At 54.7% G+C, this 16927-nt stretch overlaps 2 protein-coding genes across 3 annotated transcripts in view; both read left to right on the top strand.

Annotated features, from left to right (window-relative positions):
* Positions 1–1647: 1647 nt before the first annotated feature.
* INHBE (inhibin subunit beta E) lies at positions 1648–4959 on the top strand. The gene is made up of 2 exons (XM_055249032.2): positions 1648–2782; positions 3042–4959. The coding sequence occupies exons 1-2, from the start codon at positions 2485–2487 to the stop codon at positions 3794–3796; spliced, it is 1053 nt and encodes a 350-aa protein (XP_055105007.1). The 5' UTR covers positions 1648–2484; the 3' UTR covers positions 3797–4959.
* Positions 4960–6730: 1771 nt separating this feature from the next.
* Positions 6731–16927, top strand: part of GLI1 (GLI family zinc finger 1) — a 12754-nt gene continuing 2557 nt past the window's right edge. Inside the window, exons 1-11 of one of the 2 annotated variants that reach the window (XM_055248878.2) lie at positions 6731–7147; positions 10592–10718; positions 10926–11018; positions 11606–11801; positions 12044–12188; positions 12540–12629; positions 12719–12856; positions 13171–13320; positions 14257–14421; positions 14919–15149; positions 16648–16915. In XM_055248878.2, the coding sequence (XP_055104853.2) occupies positions 10619–10718; positions 10926–11018; positions 11606–11801; positions 12044–12188; positions 12540–12629; positions 12719–12856; positions 13171–13320; positions 14257–14421; positions 14919–15149; positions 16648–16915 (1576 nt within the window). In that variant the 5' untranslated portion in view covers positions 6731–7147; positions 10592–10618. The remainder of the gene's footprint in view (positions 7148–10591; positions 10719–10925; positions 11019–11605; positions 11802–12043; positions 12189–12539; positions 12630–12718; positions 12857–13170; positions 13321–14256; positions 14422–14918; positions 15150–16647; positions 16916–16927) is intronic. The other variant, XM_055248879.2, reaches the window with a different exon arrangement.

Genomic DNA, 16927 nt, shown 5'->3' with positions numbered 1-16927 from the left:
GGCACTGCCACATGGTGGACACTGGTGGTACTGAGGCCCAGCCCTCCAATTAGGAACCCTGTCCCCTAGATCTAATAGTCTCTCTTGACAGCCCCTATCATCTAAACAGAGGGGAGATGAACAAAGTGGAGTAAAGACACATTTCCAAATCACACCCACTTCCCCCACAGCTTTCTCCCCGTCAAGCTTCTTGGAGAAACTGGGGCATAAGGAGAAAAGCTAGCATGAGGCCCACCCTCATGAATTCAAGGTGGAGGGGTCTGAATCCCCCCCCATTTAAAGCCAGTGAGGACTGGGTGCAGTGGCTCATGTCTATAATCCTAGCACCTTGGGAGGCTGAGGTGAGAGGATCGCTTGAGCCCAGGAGCTTGAGACCACCCTAGGCAACACAGCAAGACCCTGTCTCTACAAAAGAATAAAAAATAAATTAGCCTGTGTGGTGTGGTGTGGTGTGGTGTGGTGTGGTGTATGGTGTGGTGTGGTGTGGTGGCACGCACCTGTAGACTTAGCTACTCTGGAAGCTGAGGTGGAAGAATCACTTAGCTCAGGAGGTCAAGGCTGCAGTGAGCTGTGATCAGGCCACCCACCACACTCCAGCCTGGATGACAGAGTGAGACCCTGTCTCAAAAACATTAAAAAAAAAAAAAAAAAAATAGGTCAGGTGCGGTGGCTCACGCCTGTAATCCCAGCACTTTGGGAGGCCGAGGTGGGCAGATCATGAGGTCAGGAGATGGAGACCATCCTGGCTAACACACTGAAACCCCGTCTCTACTAAAAATACAAAAAACTAGCCGGGCGTGGTGGCGGGCAGCTGTAGTCCCAGTGACTCAAGAGGCTGAGGCAGAAGAATGGCGTGAACCCGGGAGACGGAGCTTGCAGTGAGCTGAGATTGTGCCACTGCACTCCAGCCTGGGCGACAGAGCGAGACTCAGCCTCAAAAAATAATAAAATAAAATAAAATAAAGCCAGTGAGGAAATGTGGTCAGGAGGGCTGAGACTGGGAACCAAGACTGCTGTATTCACCTTGCTTTGTTGTCAAAAGCTCTTAAAGCTCCCATTTTCTACCCCCATTAACGGGCCTGAAGGGTGGTGCAGTGGCTCACGCCTGTAACCTCAGCACTTTAGGAAGCTGAGGCAAGTGGATTGCTTGAGCCCAGGAGTTCAAGACCAGCCTGGGCAACATAGCGAGACCCTGTCTTTATGGAAAATTTAAAAATTAGCCAGGTGTGGTGGTGCGCACCTGTAGTCCCAACTACTAAGGAGGCTGAGGCAGAAGGATTATCTGAGCCCAGGAGTTCAAGGCTGCAGTGAGCTATGATTGTGCCACTGCACTGCAGCCTGAATAACAGATTGAGACCTTACCTCAATAAAATAAAATAAAACTTAAATTTTAAAAATTTAAGAAAAAAAAGAGGCCTGGCACTACTTCTAGGATGCCCCAAATTTAAGCAACTCTCACAGTCCCTTGAAAGAGAAGTGGCAGCTGGGTATAGGCCCTCCCAAGTGTCATGCCCCCTGACAGTCCTGATGGACTCTGCCCTGTTTAAGATTGCATCACCACCACCACCACCTCTCTGGGCTTCCCCAGACATCACAGGAACACGTTCCCCGCCCCAACCCCCCCCCGCTCTGGCCCTCCTCCACATCATGCTCCACATCATGCTCCAGGCCAACTGGACTCTGGGCGGCCAGCACAGGCAGGGTCAGGGGGTGACTTCTGTGCCTCGTGGCACTGCCACCTGGGCCTGAGCAAGAGGGCTCCATTCTCCTACCCGCCCAAACCCTCATCCCTCTCCCAGCTCCAATGCTAGGAATAAAGAGACCAGAATTTTCCTTCTGGCCTAAGGGCCCCAGAGAAATACCCATGGGAACTCACAGCTGCCTCATGGAAACTGCTGCAGCAATGGTGAAGCTAGAAAGACTAGAGGTATGAGGGAAAATTGCCCTTCCCCACCTGGCTCATAAGGCGTTCCCTCCCCCAAGTCCCAGACCTTGGGGACTGGGCATGTGAAATCATCCTCTTTCTTGCATCATGCGTGTCCACATTGCACCCCCCACCCCCATACCCCTACTTCAGGCCCAGTCACCATGGCCAGATGGTGAAACCTGAGCTGGTGGGGAGGAGGACCTCCACCCCCTGCAGGGGCCTGATGGGCAGCACAGCTGGCCAATCCTGGGACTCCGAGGGTAGGTCGGCTGGCTGACCACTAGGTTTGGAAGCCCCAGGCAGCTGGCTCTAAAGAGGCCCCAGGTCAGTAGCCAGACGTGAGCTGTGAGGGTCAAGCACAGCTATCCATCAGATGATCTACTTTCAGCCTTCCTGAGTCCCAGACAATAGAAGACAGGTGGCTCTACCCTTGGCCAAGGGTAGGTGTGGCAGTGGTGTCTGCTGTCACTGTACCCTCATTGGCCCCCAGCAATCAGACTCAACAGACGGAGCAACTGCCATCTGAGGCTCCCGAACCAGGGCCATTCACCAGGAGCATGGGGCTCCCTGATGTCCAGCTCTGGCTGGTGCTGCTGTGGGCACTGGTGCGAGCACAGGGGACAGGGTCTGTGTGTCCCTCCTGTGGGGGATCCAAACTGGCGCCCCAAGCAGAACGAGCTCTGGTGCTGGAGCTAGCCAAGCAGCAAATCCTGGATGGGTTGCACCTGACCAGTCGTCCCAGAATAACTCATCCTCCACCCCAGGCAGCGCTGACCAGAGCCCTCCGGAGACTACAGCCAGGGAGTGTGGCTTCAGGGAATGGGGAGGAGGTCATCAGCTTTGCTACTGTCACAGGTGGGTGAGGGAGAGAGCAACAGGCAGAGAGCACACAGGGAAAAGGAGGCAGAAGGGGAGCCCGGCAGGAGCAGCAGAGGGAGTGGGGTGTGGCAGGAGAACGAGGAGCTGGGGCAGGGACTGGTTGCAGAGGACACAAAGCACTCTCTACTTTTCTAAAGGTAGGTTCGAGGGAGAGCAGTGGGCAGGGCTTGGGGAGTCTCAGAGGAGAGCTTCATCTCTGCTCACATTTTCTTTCCCTTTTCTGTCTTTCGGGCAGACTCCACTTCAGCCTACAGCTCCCTGCTCACTTTTCACCTGTCCACTCCTCGGTCCCACCACCTGTACCATGCCCGCCTGTGGCTGCACGTGCTCCCCACCCTTCCTGGCACTCTTTGCTTGAGGATCTTCCGATGGGGACCAAGGAGGAGGCGCCAAGGATCCCGTACCCTCTTGGCTGAGCACCACATCACCAACCTGGGCTGGCATGCCTTAACTCTGCCCTCTAGTGGCTTGAGGGGTGAGAAGTCTGGTGTCCTGAAACTGCAACTAGACTGCAGACCCCTAGAAAGCAACAGCACAGTTACTGGACAACCAAGGCGGCTCCTGGACACAGCAGGACATCAGCAGCCCTTCCTAGAGCTTAAGATCCGAGCCAATGAGCCTGGAGCAGGCCGGGCCAGGAGGAGGACCCCCACCTGTGAGCCTGCGACCCCCTTATGTTGCAGGCGAGACCGTTACGTAGACTTCCAGGAACTGGGATGGCAGGACTGGATACTGCAGCCCGAGGGGTACCAACTGAATTACTGCAGTGGGCAGTGCCCTCCCCACCTGGCTGGCAGCCCAGGCATTGCTGCCTCTTTCCATTCTGCCGTCTTCAGCCTCCTCAAAGCCAACAATCCTTGGCCTGCCAGTACCTCGTGTTGTGTCCCTACTGCCCGAAGGCCCCTCTCTCTCCTCTACCTGGATCATAATGGCAATGTGGTCAAGACGGATGTGCCAGATATGGTGGTGGAGGCCTGTGGCTGCAGCTAGCAAGAGGACCTGGGGCTTTGGAGTGAAGAGACCAAGATGAAGTTTCCCAGGCACAGGGCACCTGTGACTGGAGGCGTCAGATTCCTGATCCACACCCCAACCCAACAACCACCTGGCAGTATGACTCACTTGACCCCTACGGGACCCAAATGGGCACTTTCTTGTCTGAGACTCTGGCTTGTTCCAGGTTGGCTGATGTGTTGGGAGATGGGTAAAGCGTTTCTTCTAAAGGGGTCTACCCAGAAAGCATGATTTCCTGCCCTAAGTCCTGTGAGAAGATGTCAGGGACTAGGGAGGGAGGGAGGGAAGGCAGAGAAAAATTACTAAGCCTCTCCCAAGATGAGAAAGTCCTCAAGCGAGGGGAGGAGGAAGCAGATAGATGGTCCAGCAGGCTTGAAGCAGGGTAAGCAGGCTGGCCCAGGGTAAGGGCTGTTGAGGTACCTTAAGGGAGGGTCAAGAGGGAGACGGGCAAGGTGCTGAGGGAGGATGCTTAGGGGACCCCCAGAAACAGGAGTCAGGAAAATGAGGTACTAAGCCTAAGAAGTTCCCTGGTTTTTCCCAGGGGACAGGACCCACTGGGAGACAAGAATTTATACTTTCTTTCTTCTTTTTCTTTTTGTTTTTTTGAGACGGAGTCTCGCTCTGTCACCAGGTTGGAGTGCAGTGGCACGATCTTGGCTCACTGCAACCTCCGTCTCCTGGGTTCAAGTGATTCTTCTGCCTCAGCCTCCCGAGTAGCTGGGATTATAGGCACCCACTAATTTTTGTATTCAACATGTTGGCCAGGATGGTCTTGATGTCTTGACCTCTTGATCCACCCGACTTGGCCTCCCAAAGTGATGAGATTACAGGTGTGAGCCACCGCGCCCGGTTTATACTTTCTTAATAAAAAGGAGAAAGAAAATCAACAAATGTGAGTCATAAAGAAGGGTTCGGGTGATGGTCCAGAGCAACAGTTCTTCAAGTGTACTCTGTAGGCTTCAGGGAGGTCCCTTTTCAGGGGTGTCCACAAAGTCAAAGCTATTTTCATAATAATACTAACATGTTATTTGCCTTTTGAATTCTCATTATCTTAAAATTGTACAGTGGAGTTTTCCAGAGGCTGTGTGACATGTGATTACATCATCTTTCTGACATCATTGTTAATGGAATGTGTGCTTGTATGGTCTTGTGTTATAGTCTTTTTCAGTTTTAATTTCTAATGTAGTGAATTGATAGATGTAAATCATATGAACAAAAGCTCAATGATTTTTTTTTTTTTTTTGAGACGGAGTCTCGCTCTGTCGCCCAAGCTGGAGTGCAGTGGTGCAATCTCGGCTCACTGCAACCTCCACCTCCCAGGTTCAAGCGATTCTCCTGCCTCAGCCTCCTGAGTAGCTGGGACTACAGGCCTGCGCCACCATGCCCAGCTATTTTTTGTATTTTTAGTAGAGACAGGGTTTCACCATGTTGGCCAGGCTGGTCTTGGACTCCTGACCTGAGGTGATCCGCCCGCCTTGGCCTCCCAAAGTGCTGGGATTACAGGTCTGAGCCACTGTGCCTAACCTAATGACTTTTAAGAGTATAGAGGAAACCAAAAAGTTTGAGACTCACTGGTCTATAGAACTGGGTGGGGAGAAGAAAGTAACATGTTCTAAGAGAGCTCCTCTTGCTGGGCACCAGTGGTCCCAGTTTCTTGGGAGGCTAAGGCCGGAAGACCGCTTAAACCCAGGAGTTCAAGGCTATGATAACACTTGTGAATAGCCTCTGCACTCCAGCCTGGGCAAATAGTGAGACCCCGTTCCAAATAAAAATAAATAAATAAATAAATACATAAATACATAAATAGCTCCTCTGGAAGAAGGGGCTCGAGGCTGGGGCAGGAGCATGTGTGGGGTGCCTTCTTTTCAGTGACCGTTAGTCTGGTCTGACTGAGCTGGGTCTCTGACCCTCTGGGGATAACTAGTCTGGGTCAAAGTCCCAGACCTCCCCCTACCTTCACCTTTTCTTTTCCCCCTTGACCCTCAAACTGAACAGTTAACCCACTGACCTTCCAGACCTAAGGGGGTGGTTCTTGGAAGCAGAGCTAGGATGTGGGAGGTCTGCCTGTGGGGTTGAAAAAAACGGGAGAGGGTGCCCGTTTTCCCTGTCATTCTTTCTCCTCTTTCTCATAAAAATCAGACTGAAATGCTGCCCCTCCCCTATATCCGGTCACGATGGCAACGCAAATCTAAAGAGGCAGGGCACTTCCCTGTCAGGCAGTACCGCCGGGCATAGCAACCTCTGCCTCTCCGTTTCTCAGAGCTCACATATCCATCTCCTGTGCTTTTAAGTGGGCCTTAGTGAGGGGCTCCTCCTTCAGCTGGGCTCCTCCTTCGGCTCCCCAGCTCTTCTGCTTCGACTCCGAGCGGGTGTCATGTGTGAGAACGGCCAGCAGAGGGAGCAGAAAGCCTGGAAGAGCGGCTAGAGCCTGCAGTGGCGTGGTGCGGAGGGGCGGCAGTCTCCAGAACTTCGAGAGGCAGATCCGGGGTTCTCGGGAAAGGGGCTTCAGTCCCAGGGCTCCTTGGTTACCTCGTGAACACACACCCTGCACCCAGAGCCTCAGCCGCTGCTTCTTGCTTTTATGCTCCATAGACTCCTCATCTTCTGCCAGAGCCCCCAGCCCCTCAACTTGATTTGCCCCAAACCCCAACTCTGTCCCAGCCGCTCCAAGTTCCATCCAAAGGGTGAGGCCTGCCGATAAATCACAGGATGGCAGAATGCTCAGTTAGCACCAACCAAAGGCAAGTACCCTACATCCACTATTACCGTTCTCGGTTGAACTTCTCCCCCTACCCCGCAATATTTTCCTCAATCTGGTTGTCGGGGCCTCTTTGGGGCCAGCCGATCCAGAAATCCAAGCCGGGATTTACTACCCACCAACAGCAGCGTGTTCAGCGGGGGGGGCGGGGGGGCGTAGGCAGTATAGGGTCCCTCAAGGGAGGGGGAGGATCCTGGGGGTCCTGGGGGTGCAATAAGCCCGGCACCCCCTCTCTTGCTTCCAGCTACCCCGCCTCATCCTCCAGAACGGCAAGAGGGAGGGAAATAGAAGGGAGGTGAGGGGCGAGCGGGAAGAGCGGCGGCGCGCCAGCGGCTGGAGCGAGAAAAAGTTTTTGCAAAAGGGAAAAAAAAAGTTTGCGCTTCTCGCGGGTGGTCCGGGCCTGCGGCCCGGCGGGCTGGGCCGGCGGGAGGGCTGGGGGCCAGGTTGGGGGGGTGGGGGTGGCATCGAGGCTGCGCCGCCGTGGCCCTCTCCGCCCCCCCTCCCCACCGCACACCCCCCAGCCCAGACTCCAGCCCTGGACCGCGCATCCCGAGCCCAGCGCCCAGACTGAGGTGAGAAGGGGGGGCAGGCGGGGGACCACCTGGGAGCAGTGGGGGAGGGGGCCTGAGGGGATGCTCAGCTTCCTAGGGACTCATCCCAGGCCCGGGACATAGAGGCAAAATAGGGGTGGGAGAGCCTGGGGTGAGACATTAGAAACTCCAAATTTTTCACTTGTATCTTTCTCTGTATCTTCTTTTTCTTCCCTTTTTTCTTCTGTCAGTCTGTGTATCTCTGTCTCAGGGAACCGTGGGTCTTTGTCTCCGCCTCTCCCATATATTAGAAATATCTCACTTTCATGCGGTTAAGCTGAAGAGGCTGGAGGGATGGCTAGCTGGAGGTCTGCGTTGTAGAGAGGGAACTCCAGGTGTGTGTCTGCGCGTGGGGCAGGAAGACGTCAGTGTTTCTGAAAGGAGGGGACTGCAAAGGAGGGAGCTCCAGGTGGGGTGGGGACGGGTGTGTGGGAGGCAACAGAGCCACTAGGGGCCAGCCAGGCTTGAACCCTTGACCTGTCTTGTGACAGATGTGCGAGTGGATGCTTGTGTTTTGGGGGAAAGGAGTGTCTTCTGGACTTGGAAGGGGGCTGGGGGCGGGGGGCTGTCCAAGGTGTAGTGAAGGCCCTAGGATGACCTCAGGCAATTTTGGACTGCTAAGTCCCAAGGGCTGTGGGCAAGGCGCTCAGGAGGAGCCGGGGAGACCTCGTCTTGACCCTCTGACCTCAGGACCACCGGGGCAGCGGGAGCCAGCCGCAGGGAGACCCCTACCGGGGCTGGGCGGGACCACTGGTCACTGCCAGCCTGTCTATCCCCGTTGGCCCCCCGCCCAAACGGGAGCTGGGGATCGAGGCCCCTCCTCTGCCTCAGACCACCCTGCCTGCCCTTGCTCCCCGCTCTGAATTCTCTTTCAGGTCCCATGACCCCGAAACAATCAGCACTGGGCAGCTAGCTTTCGGGACAGGATTAGGGAAAGGGGACCCCGTAGAGCCTGAGACTGAGGGTTTTCGGGGTCTGGAGAGCTGGGGTCTTATAGGATAGGTCTTTACGTTCCAGTAGAGGGAGAAGGCGGGCGGTTTCCCTGGGGATATGTAAGGGTCGGAATAAGTGTGGTTTTCCCTAGGGGGCGGGGTCCAGAGACCTCTCCCCCTCCACCATTATCTCCCTGGCATCCCCGCCCTTGACGTCACCAGGGGGTTCCCGGGGGTCTGGAGGGGTTAACCCTTGGGAAGCCGGCTGCTATAACTAGGAACCTAAGGTGTCCGGGCCCCTCCTCCTCCCCATACACACCTAATTTTATTGACCCAGTCACTTTCTCTCATTTCTCTCCCCTATACTTTCTGGATTCTTCCCCCTTTCTAACCCCACCAACGGGGACCCCCATTCTCCAGTAGTGCCCCCCTGGGCGCCACTGCCTGCTTTCCGGATGCGCTGAGAGGAGGAGGGAAGAATGCGGCCCGCCCCTCAGCCCCCACCCCTACCGCTCGCTCGACTGGGCTCCCGGGGCGGGCGGGGGGAGCGGAGCCGTCTGCAGCCAGTGCCTGCGGCGGCGACTTGGGTGGGCCGAGGAGGCACGGGGGCGGGGAAGGCGGGACCGGGAGTAGGGGGGCGGAGCCGACTCCTGGGAGTTGGGGAGCGGGGGTGCGAGGGGGACGCTGGAAAACAGGGAGACACCGAAGGTGGTTTAGGGTTCCGGCAGGGGAACCCTAGAGCTCCCTGTCCCATCCTGAACTCTCACACCCCAGAAAAACTTTACCGAAGCTAAAAAAGTTGGCGACATTTTCCTTTTACTAGCCTGAAGGGGAGATGTGGGTGGGCTGTGGCACGCGTGGGCGAGGGGTGTAGTCCCATTTCCTTGGAGGCTCTTCGGCGGCTGGGCAGTGGAACAGAAAGATGACTGAGTAGACAAGTTTGGGGGAGTCTCTAGTGTTTGGGGGATCATTTGCGAACTTGCCTCCTTCCCCTGGGTGAGTCATAGAGGGAAGGAGGCGGGAGAATTGTCCCCCCATCCAGCTGCCAGCCAGCTGTGCCCCCCGCCCCCCAACATTAGTGCCAAGGTCGAGTTGGGAGGTCTTGGATGCGGGATCCGCATCTCGGTTGGAAAAGGAGGAGTTAGGAAGGGTACAGCCCAGGCTGCCGGGCCGGGCTGGGTCGCGGGGTCCGGGTTCCGCTCCCCATCTCACCCCGCCCTCACCCTAAATCCCAGCATCCCGGGATCACCCACCGCGCCGGCCGGCCCGGCCCGCTCCCGGTGGTTGTCCACCCCACCCCGCCCCACCCCACCCTCATTCCCGGGAGACCGGAAAACCCGGGATGGAGTCAAAACCGGAGTTTGAAAAGAAAAACGGACAGCAGCACCTTCTTCCTCGCTACGCTTTTATAACGATCACATTGTTTTTTTCATTCTCTCAGAGTCTCCCCTCATACTTCCTTTCCTGTTCCCCCAAAACAGAGACAAAAAGATTAGGTGGGCCCGATTTAAACTACCCCAGAATAACACCAGCTTTCACCTTTGTACCCAACAGACCCAGAAGACTCCCCTCAGGAACCTTACCTCCTCCTCCACACTGTTTTCTGTCTAAGAGGGCAGATCGCTTGTGCTCCCTCCTGGCCCCACCTGGCTCTATGTCGGGACTGTGGCTAGGGCTCCCTCTGCTGGACACTGCGGAGATTGTACACGGGCTGTCCCTGGGGAGGGGCACGAGAAGGAAGGGGAAACGGGCTCTAGCAGAGCCGCCCAGTGCTTGAAGTCAGATCCATCACACGAGTTCTCCCATCCCACCCCTCAAAGCCGGCCCGGGGTTAGAGCAAGAAGAATTAGAGGGTCCATGTTACTAAAATCACTTGAAGTTAATATAGGCACAATTAGTCCAAAACATGCCCTCTACACACAGACCACGCAGGCAAAGCTCCCACCCAGTTCCCAAGAAGATCCCCAGAGTACACAGACTACAAGAATGCCTCTGCGTCTCTGGAACATCATTTCCCCTTATCCCCTCCCTCACTCAGTGAGTGATGCTTTTTTTTTTTTTTTTGAGACGGAATCTCACTCTGTTGCCCAGGCTGGAGTGCAGTGGCGCCATCTCGACTCACTGAAACCTCCGCCTCCCAGGTTCAAGCAATTCTCCTGCCTCAGCCTTCCGAGTAGCTGGGATTACAGGCACCCGCCATCATGACTGGCTAATTTTTGTATTTTTGTAGAGACGGGGGTTTCACCGTGTTGGCCAGGCTGGTCTTGAACTGACCTCAGGTGATCCTCCCGCCTCAGCCTCTCAAAGTGTTGGGATTACAGGTGTGAGCCACCATGCCTGGCCCAGTGATGCTCTTTTCAACTCGATTTTCGTGGCACATGCCTTAGAGGGGCAGGGGACACCAGGGATGTTCTGCCCAGGATTCTGTGCCTGAGACTGCTGTCTGACCGTCTCTATTTGCCTCCACCTTTATAACTACCTTCCCTTTCTGCAGTGTCCCCACACCCTCCTCTGAGACGCCATGTTCAACTCGATGACCCCACCACCAGTCAGTAGCTATGGCGAGCCCTGCTGTCTCCGGCCCCTCCCCAGTCAGGGGGCCCCCAGTGTGGGGACAGAAGGTCAGTGTATATACCAATCCCTGGGCCTTGAGGATTTGGCAGGTCTCCCACTTGGGCCCACTCCCACCCCATGCCAGTTTCCTATCTACAGGAGGATTTGAGACCCCATGTCATATGGACCTGGAATCTGGGATCAGGTCATGTCTGGGGTTTTAAGGTGAGGCTTACGTATCCTCCATTCCCATTCCAGCTGTCTCTTTTTTCTAGGACTGTCTGGCCCGCCCTTCTGCCACCAAGCTAACCTCGTGTCCGGCCCCCACAGTTATGGGTCAGCCAGAGAGACCAACAGCTACACCGAGGGTGAGGGCTCAGGCAACACCTCTTCCCTTTCTGCCCCTCTCTGACTTGTTCTGAAAGAGAAAGTGGGAGGGCAGGGGATCTCACCTGGAGGAGGAGATGCTTGGAGATGTGAGGCATCAGAGCACCATCAAGAAGTCACAGATGGGGCCGGGCACGGTGGCTCACGCCTGTAATCCCAGCACTTTGTGGGGAGGCCGTGGCAAGAAGATTGCTTGAGGTCAGGAATTCAAGACCAGCCAGGCCAACATGGTGAAACCCCGTCTCTACTAACAATACAAAATTAGCCAGGCGTGGTGGCGTGCACCTGTAGTCCCGATTACAGGGGAGGCTGAGGCAGGAGAATCACTTGAAGCTGGGAACGTGGAGGTTGCAGTGAGGCAAGATGGTGCCACGCACTCCAGCCTGGGTTACAGAGCATGACTCTGTGTCTCTCAAAAAAAAAAAAAAAAAAAAAAAAGTCACAGATAGGATCAACAGGGCAAAGCAGAATCAAGTATCATTGGTTTTGCCAAGTCAGGACCCATAGGTTAGGTGCATGAAGAGACACGCCCCTTTACCATATCCATCTCCGCTGTCTCCTGCCCCAGGCCCACTCTTTTCTTCTCCCCGGAGTGCAGTCAAGTTGACCAAGAAGCGGGCACTGTCCATCTCACCTCTGTCAGATGCCAGCCTGGACCTGCAGACGGTTATCCGCACCTCACCCAGCTCCCTCGTAGCTTTCATCAACTCACGATGCACATCTCCAGGAGGCTCCTACGGTCATCTCTCCATTGGCACCATGAGGTGCAGTCAGCCCCGGGCCAAGAGGCCCCTAAAGCCCCTACCAAAGTCCATTAAAAGTCTCAAGCCCTCAAACTACCTAACCCTATTTGAATCCTTGTCATTTCAAAGACAACTCTCCTCAGTACTTCCCTGGGACTGCCTCAACCACTACAAATCCCAAGTCTTCCAGAAATCCTCCGAATAGCCCAATCCCTCCTGAGACTTCCTAACTGTCTTAAGTAACTGCCTCCTCTCCTCCTCAGCCCATCTCTGGGATTCCCAGCCCAGATGAATCACCAAAAAGGGCCCTCGCCTTCCTTCGGGGTCCAGCCTTGTGGTCCCCATGACTCCGCCCGGGGTGGGATGATCCCACATCCTCAGTCCCGGGGACCCCTCCCAACTTGCCAGGTGAGAGTCCCCATATTGCTACCTGATTTCCCTCAGCTCAGGGTGGGTGGGTGGTGGATTTTGTAGGGGAAAGGTGAAGGAAGGACAAGGGATATAAGTTTTCAGTACTAGAAAAGTAAAGAGGTGTGGGTGCTGGGGTTCACTCCTTGCAGTTGAGTCAGACACTTCCAAATGGGATCCCACCTTTTGCCCATCCCATTCACCAGTGTAGTCTGAGGAGGAAGTCCCTTCCAAACCCAGGAGGCTCTAGCTGCTTGGCTGGGGGCACTTAGGCCAGGAAGACCTGGCTTGGTTTCCTCTTCCTTCTGCTTGCTTCCACCCTCATCACTGTCACCTCTTCCCCTGGGGAAGCTGAAGTCTGAGCTGGACATGCTGGTTGGCAAGTGCCGGGAGGAACCCTTGGAAGGTGATATGTCCAGCCCCAACTCCACAGGCATACAGGTAAGGGGATGGGTGGGAGCTTTACCTCTGGGACCTGAGCAAAACTAAAGGTCACCCAAGTGACCCTGAGATTGCCTCTCTTGCCCTAGGATCCCCTGTTGGGGATGCTGGATGGGCGGGAGGACCTTGAGAGAGAGGAGAAGCATGAGCCTGAATCTGTGTATGAAACTGACTGCCGTTGGGATGGCTGCAGCCAGGAATTTGACTCCCAAGAGCAGCTGGTGCACGTGAGCCCCAGGGGGTAACAGGAATGGCTAGCCGGAACCTTTAGGAGATTCTGAGTGGGACATGGTGGAATCCGGCTGAGGGCAGGAGGTCAGAGGAGACTGAGGTTGAATGCTCAGTTGGGTAGGCAGAAGCTCAGAAGTTGTAGCTTTGCCTTAGGGAGCTGGAAGACCTGAGACGTGAGATACGATATTGTTCTTGCCTCTTCCTCCTTGAGGTGGAGTCGTGGAAGAGGAACAGGGGGTGGAGGGAAGGTCTGTTCTGGACCTTGGGGGCATGGGAGAGCCTTGGAGTGCCTTTGTATCTTCTCCCTCAGCACATCAACAGCGAGCACATCCACGGGGAGCGGAAAGAGTTCGTGTGCCACTGGGGGGGCTGCTCCAGAGAGCTGAGGCCCTTCAAAGCCCAGTATATGCTGGTGGTGCACATGCGCAGACACACTGGCGAGAAGCCACACAAGTGCACGGTGAGGCACCAGTGTCCCAAGTCCAGGGTCTCTTCCTAAATCGGGGCTGTCCTTCAAGGTAGGGCCCAAGGCAGACTTGCTTTTATAAGTCCTTTCTTCCATAAACAAATATTAAAAATAATGTTTGTGTGACTGTGTTGGCATAAAGATGAATATGATGATATATATTAAAACACTCTTGGACCTAAAAGCTCATTTTTTTCCCCTTGATTTTAAAAGACATTAAAACAGGCCAGGCACGGTGGCTGACACCTGTAATCCCAGCACTTTGGGAGGCTGAGCCGGGCAGATCACAAGGTCAGGAGTTCGAGACCAGCTTGGCCAATATGGTGAAACCCTGCCTCTACCAAAAATATAAAAAGTAGCTGGGTGTGGTGATGGGCGCCTGTATTCCCTGCTACTCGGGAGGCTGAGGCAGAAGAATCACTTGAACCCAGGAGGTGGAGGTTGCAGTAAGCTGAGATGGCACCACTGCACTCCAGCCTGGGCAACAGAGCGAAACTTCGCCTCAAAAAAATTTTTTTTTAAAAAGACATTAAAACATGTTCGTGGGCCTCTTAAAGTATTGTCGGCCTTCAGTACTGTGCCTACTACTCTGCCTAATGGATAAACCCTGCATCAAGGACAACAGCCTGTTCCCCCAAGACGACCCCATCTTGGGACAGCCTAAGATCCCCATGCAGAGAAATCTGCCCTGGCTTGGTCAGAAGATGCTCTAGCTTCTTTATATTCCCACAGGGAGAGTGCCTCCAACTGCTTCCCTTCTCCAAGTTCTTGCCTGCCCTTGTCCCCTAGTTTTGGGAATTCTCTCGAAGCCCCAGTGCCTTTCATCTTGAGTTATATTCTCTGATGTGTGTCCTTTTGGAGATTGAGGGTTCCTTCCATCTCCATGTCCTCTGTCTGAGAACTATCCTTTGACCCCCGCATGTCCCCCAGTTTGAAGGGTGCCGGAAGTCATACTCACGCCTCGAAAACCTGAAGACGCACCTGCGGTCACACACGGGTGAGAAGCCATACATGTGTGAGCATGAGGGCTGCAGTAAAGCCTTCAGCAATGCCAGTGACCGAGCCAAGCACCAGAATCGGACCCATTCCAATGAGGTGAATGCCCCAACTAAGAGACCCTCCCCTCTTGAGAAGCCACCTACCAGGGAGATTTCCCCCATAAGAAATCCCTTAGCCCAGCACCCACTCCACAGAGGTGAGTCCCCCTCCCCACATAATTCGCCCAGAAAAGGCTTTTCTGAAACCCAGAATTTCCACTTCACCACTCCTCCTCCTACCTCTAACCTCTAACCAGCCAAAGGGCTAACCTAAAAGATGCCATCTAGAGGAGACCCCTGATCCCTCCAACCCCTGGATTTATGGGACGTCACAGCCCTGGGTTCACCCGCTCATCTTTCCCAGGCTGTCAGTTTTCGTAACCCTCCACTTAATCTCTGCATCTTTGACTCCCACCCGAGGCCTCCACCCTCCTTACTTCCTTTGGTGCTGTGTGCCCCTCCCCTGCCCCCTGTGTTGTCACCACTTTTTCCCATTTCTTCTGCATTCTTCCGCTTTGATCTGTTTGCCTTCTGTCTCCACTCTCCACTCAACAGAAGCCGTATGTGTGTAAGCTCCCTGGCTGCACCAAACGCTATACAGATCCCAGCTCACTGCGAAAACATGTCAAGACAGTGCATGGTCCTGACGCCCATGTGACCAAACGGCACCGTGGGGATGGCCCCCTGCCTCGGGCACCATCCATTTCTACAGTGGAGCCCAAGAGGGAGCGGGAAGGAGGTGCCATCAGGGAGGAGAGCAGACTGACTGTGCCAGAGGGTGCCATGGTGAGAGCGCCCAGGCAACCCTCACCTCCATACCCCAGCTCACCCTGTGGACATCTTTCTAGTTACTTCCCTCCTATGGAAGTCACTCTTCTGTGACCAGTCTGCTTGTCTCTTGTCTTAGTGTTGCTCTTTGGGCTTCCCCAAATCTAGAGATTTTAGAATCTTTCTCTGTCTCACTCTCTCACTCTCTCTCTCTCGTTCCTTCCTTCCTTCTTTCCTTTCTTCTTTTCTTTCTTTCTCTCTCTCTCTCTCTTTCTCTCTCTTTCTGACAGGGTCTTGCTCTGTTGCCCAGGCTGGAGTGTAGTGGCATAATTATAGCTCACTGCAGCCTCAAACTCCTGGGCTCAGGTGATCACTACAGGCACACACCATCATGCCTGGCTAATTTTTCTTCTTTTTGGAGATGGAGTCTTGCTATGTTGACCAGGCTGGTCTCAAACTCCTGGCCTCGAATGATCCTCCCACCTCAGCTTCCCACAGTGCTGGGATGAGCCAATGCATCCAACCCAAACCCTTTCTTTTTTTTTCAGATGGAGTCTCGCTCTGTTGCCCAGGCTGGAGTGCAGTGGCACGATCTCGGCTCACTGCAACCTCCGCCTCCTGGGTTCACGCCATTCTGCCTCAGCCTCCTGAGTAGCTGGGACTACAGGTGCCTGCCACGACGCCCAGCTAACTTTTTTGTATTTTTAGTAGAGATGGGGTTTCACCGTGTTAACCAGGATGGTCTCGATCTCCTGACCTCATGATCCGCCCGCCTCGGCCTTGCAAAGTGCTGGGATTACAGGCGTGAGCCACCGCACCCGGCAACTCTTTCTTTTTTTTTTTTTTTTTTTTTTTTTTGATTCGGAGTCTGTCTCTGTCTACCAGGCTGGAGTGCAGTGGCGCGATCTCGGCTCGCTGCAAGCAAGCTCTGCCTCCCGGGTTCACACCATTCTCCTGCCTCAGGCTTTCCGAGTAGCTGGGACTACAGGCGCCCGCCACCACGCCCAGCTAATTTTTTTGTACTTTTATTAGAGACGGGGTTTCACCGTGGTCTCGATCTCCTGACCTCATGATCCGCCCGCCTCGGCCTCCCGAAGTGCTGGGATTACAAGCGTGAGCCACCGCGCCCGGCCGGCAACTCTTTCTTAAATAGCACTTAGTATATGTTCCAAGCCTTTTACATGTATAATTTCATGTACTTCTCACAGCAACTTCATGAGAAAGGGACTCACTGTTCCCATTTTCAGATGAAGAAACTCAGGCATAGAGAAATAGCCCAAGGTCATAGAACTAAGAGCAAGAATTTGAGTCCAGCCAGTCCGTGCTCCAGCCTAGGTTCTTCTCATCAAATGTCTCACATTCAGTTTGCTCCCCCATCTCTTACCTGCTTAGCCCTTTCTACACTTCCAAGCTTCCTTGGAACCCCAGCAGTCACTGGGACACAGGCTTCAGCCACTTATCAAGTTGAAGGAGCTATGGGGAAGGGTGTTGCCCTCAGACCTCATCTTCTCCACAGAAGCCACAGCCAAGCCCTGGGGCCCAGTCATCCTGCAGCAGTGACCACTCCCCGGCAGGCAGTGCAGCCAATACAGACAGCGGTGTGGAAATGACTGGCAATGCAGGGGGCAGCAATGAAGACCTCTCCAGCTTGGACGAGGGACCTTGCATCGCTGGCACTGGTCTGTCCACTCTTCGCCGCCTTGAGAACCTCAGGCTGGACCAGCTGCATCAACTCCGGCCAGTAGGGACCCGGGGTCTCAAACTGCCCAGCTTGTCCCACACCGGTGAGACCTGGG

This window comes from Symphalangus syndactylus, chromosome 17 (assembly GCF_028878055.3).
Source record: "Symphalangus syndactylus isolate Jambi chromosome 17, NHGRI_mSymSyn1-v2.1_pri, whole genome shotgun sequence".
NCBI classification, from domain to species: domain Eukaryota; kingdom Metazoa; phylum Chordata; class Mammalia; order Primates; family Hylobatidae; genus Symphalangus; species Symphalangus syndactylus.
This window is presented reverse-complemented; position numbering and strand designations above follow the sequence as displayed.

Excerpts from the sequence above, each read along its gene's own strand:
- INHBE (XM_055249032.2), top strand. The coding sequence starts at position 2,485 with ATGGGGCTCCCTGATGTCCAGCTCTGGCTGGTGCTGCTGTGGGCACTG. Across the intron at positions 2,783-3,041 it reads CAGCTTTGCTACTGTCACAG|ACTCCACTTCAGCCTACAGC; the intron begins GTGGGTGAGGGA and ends TCTTTCGGGCAG.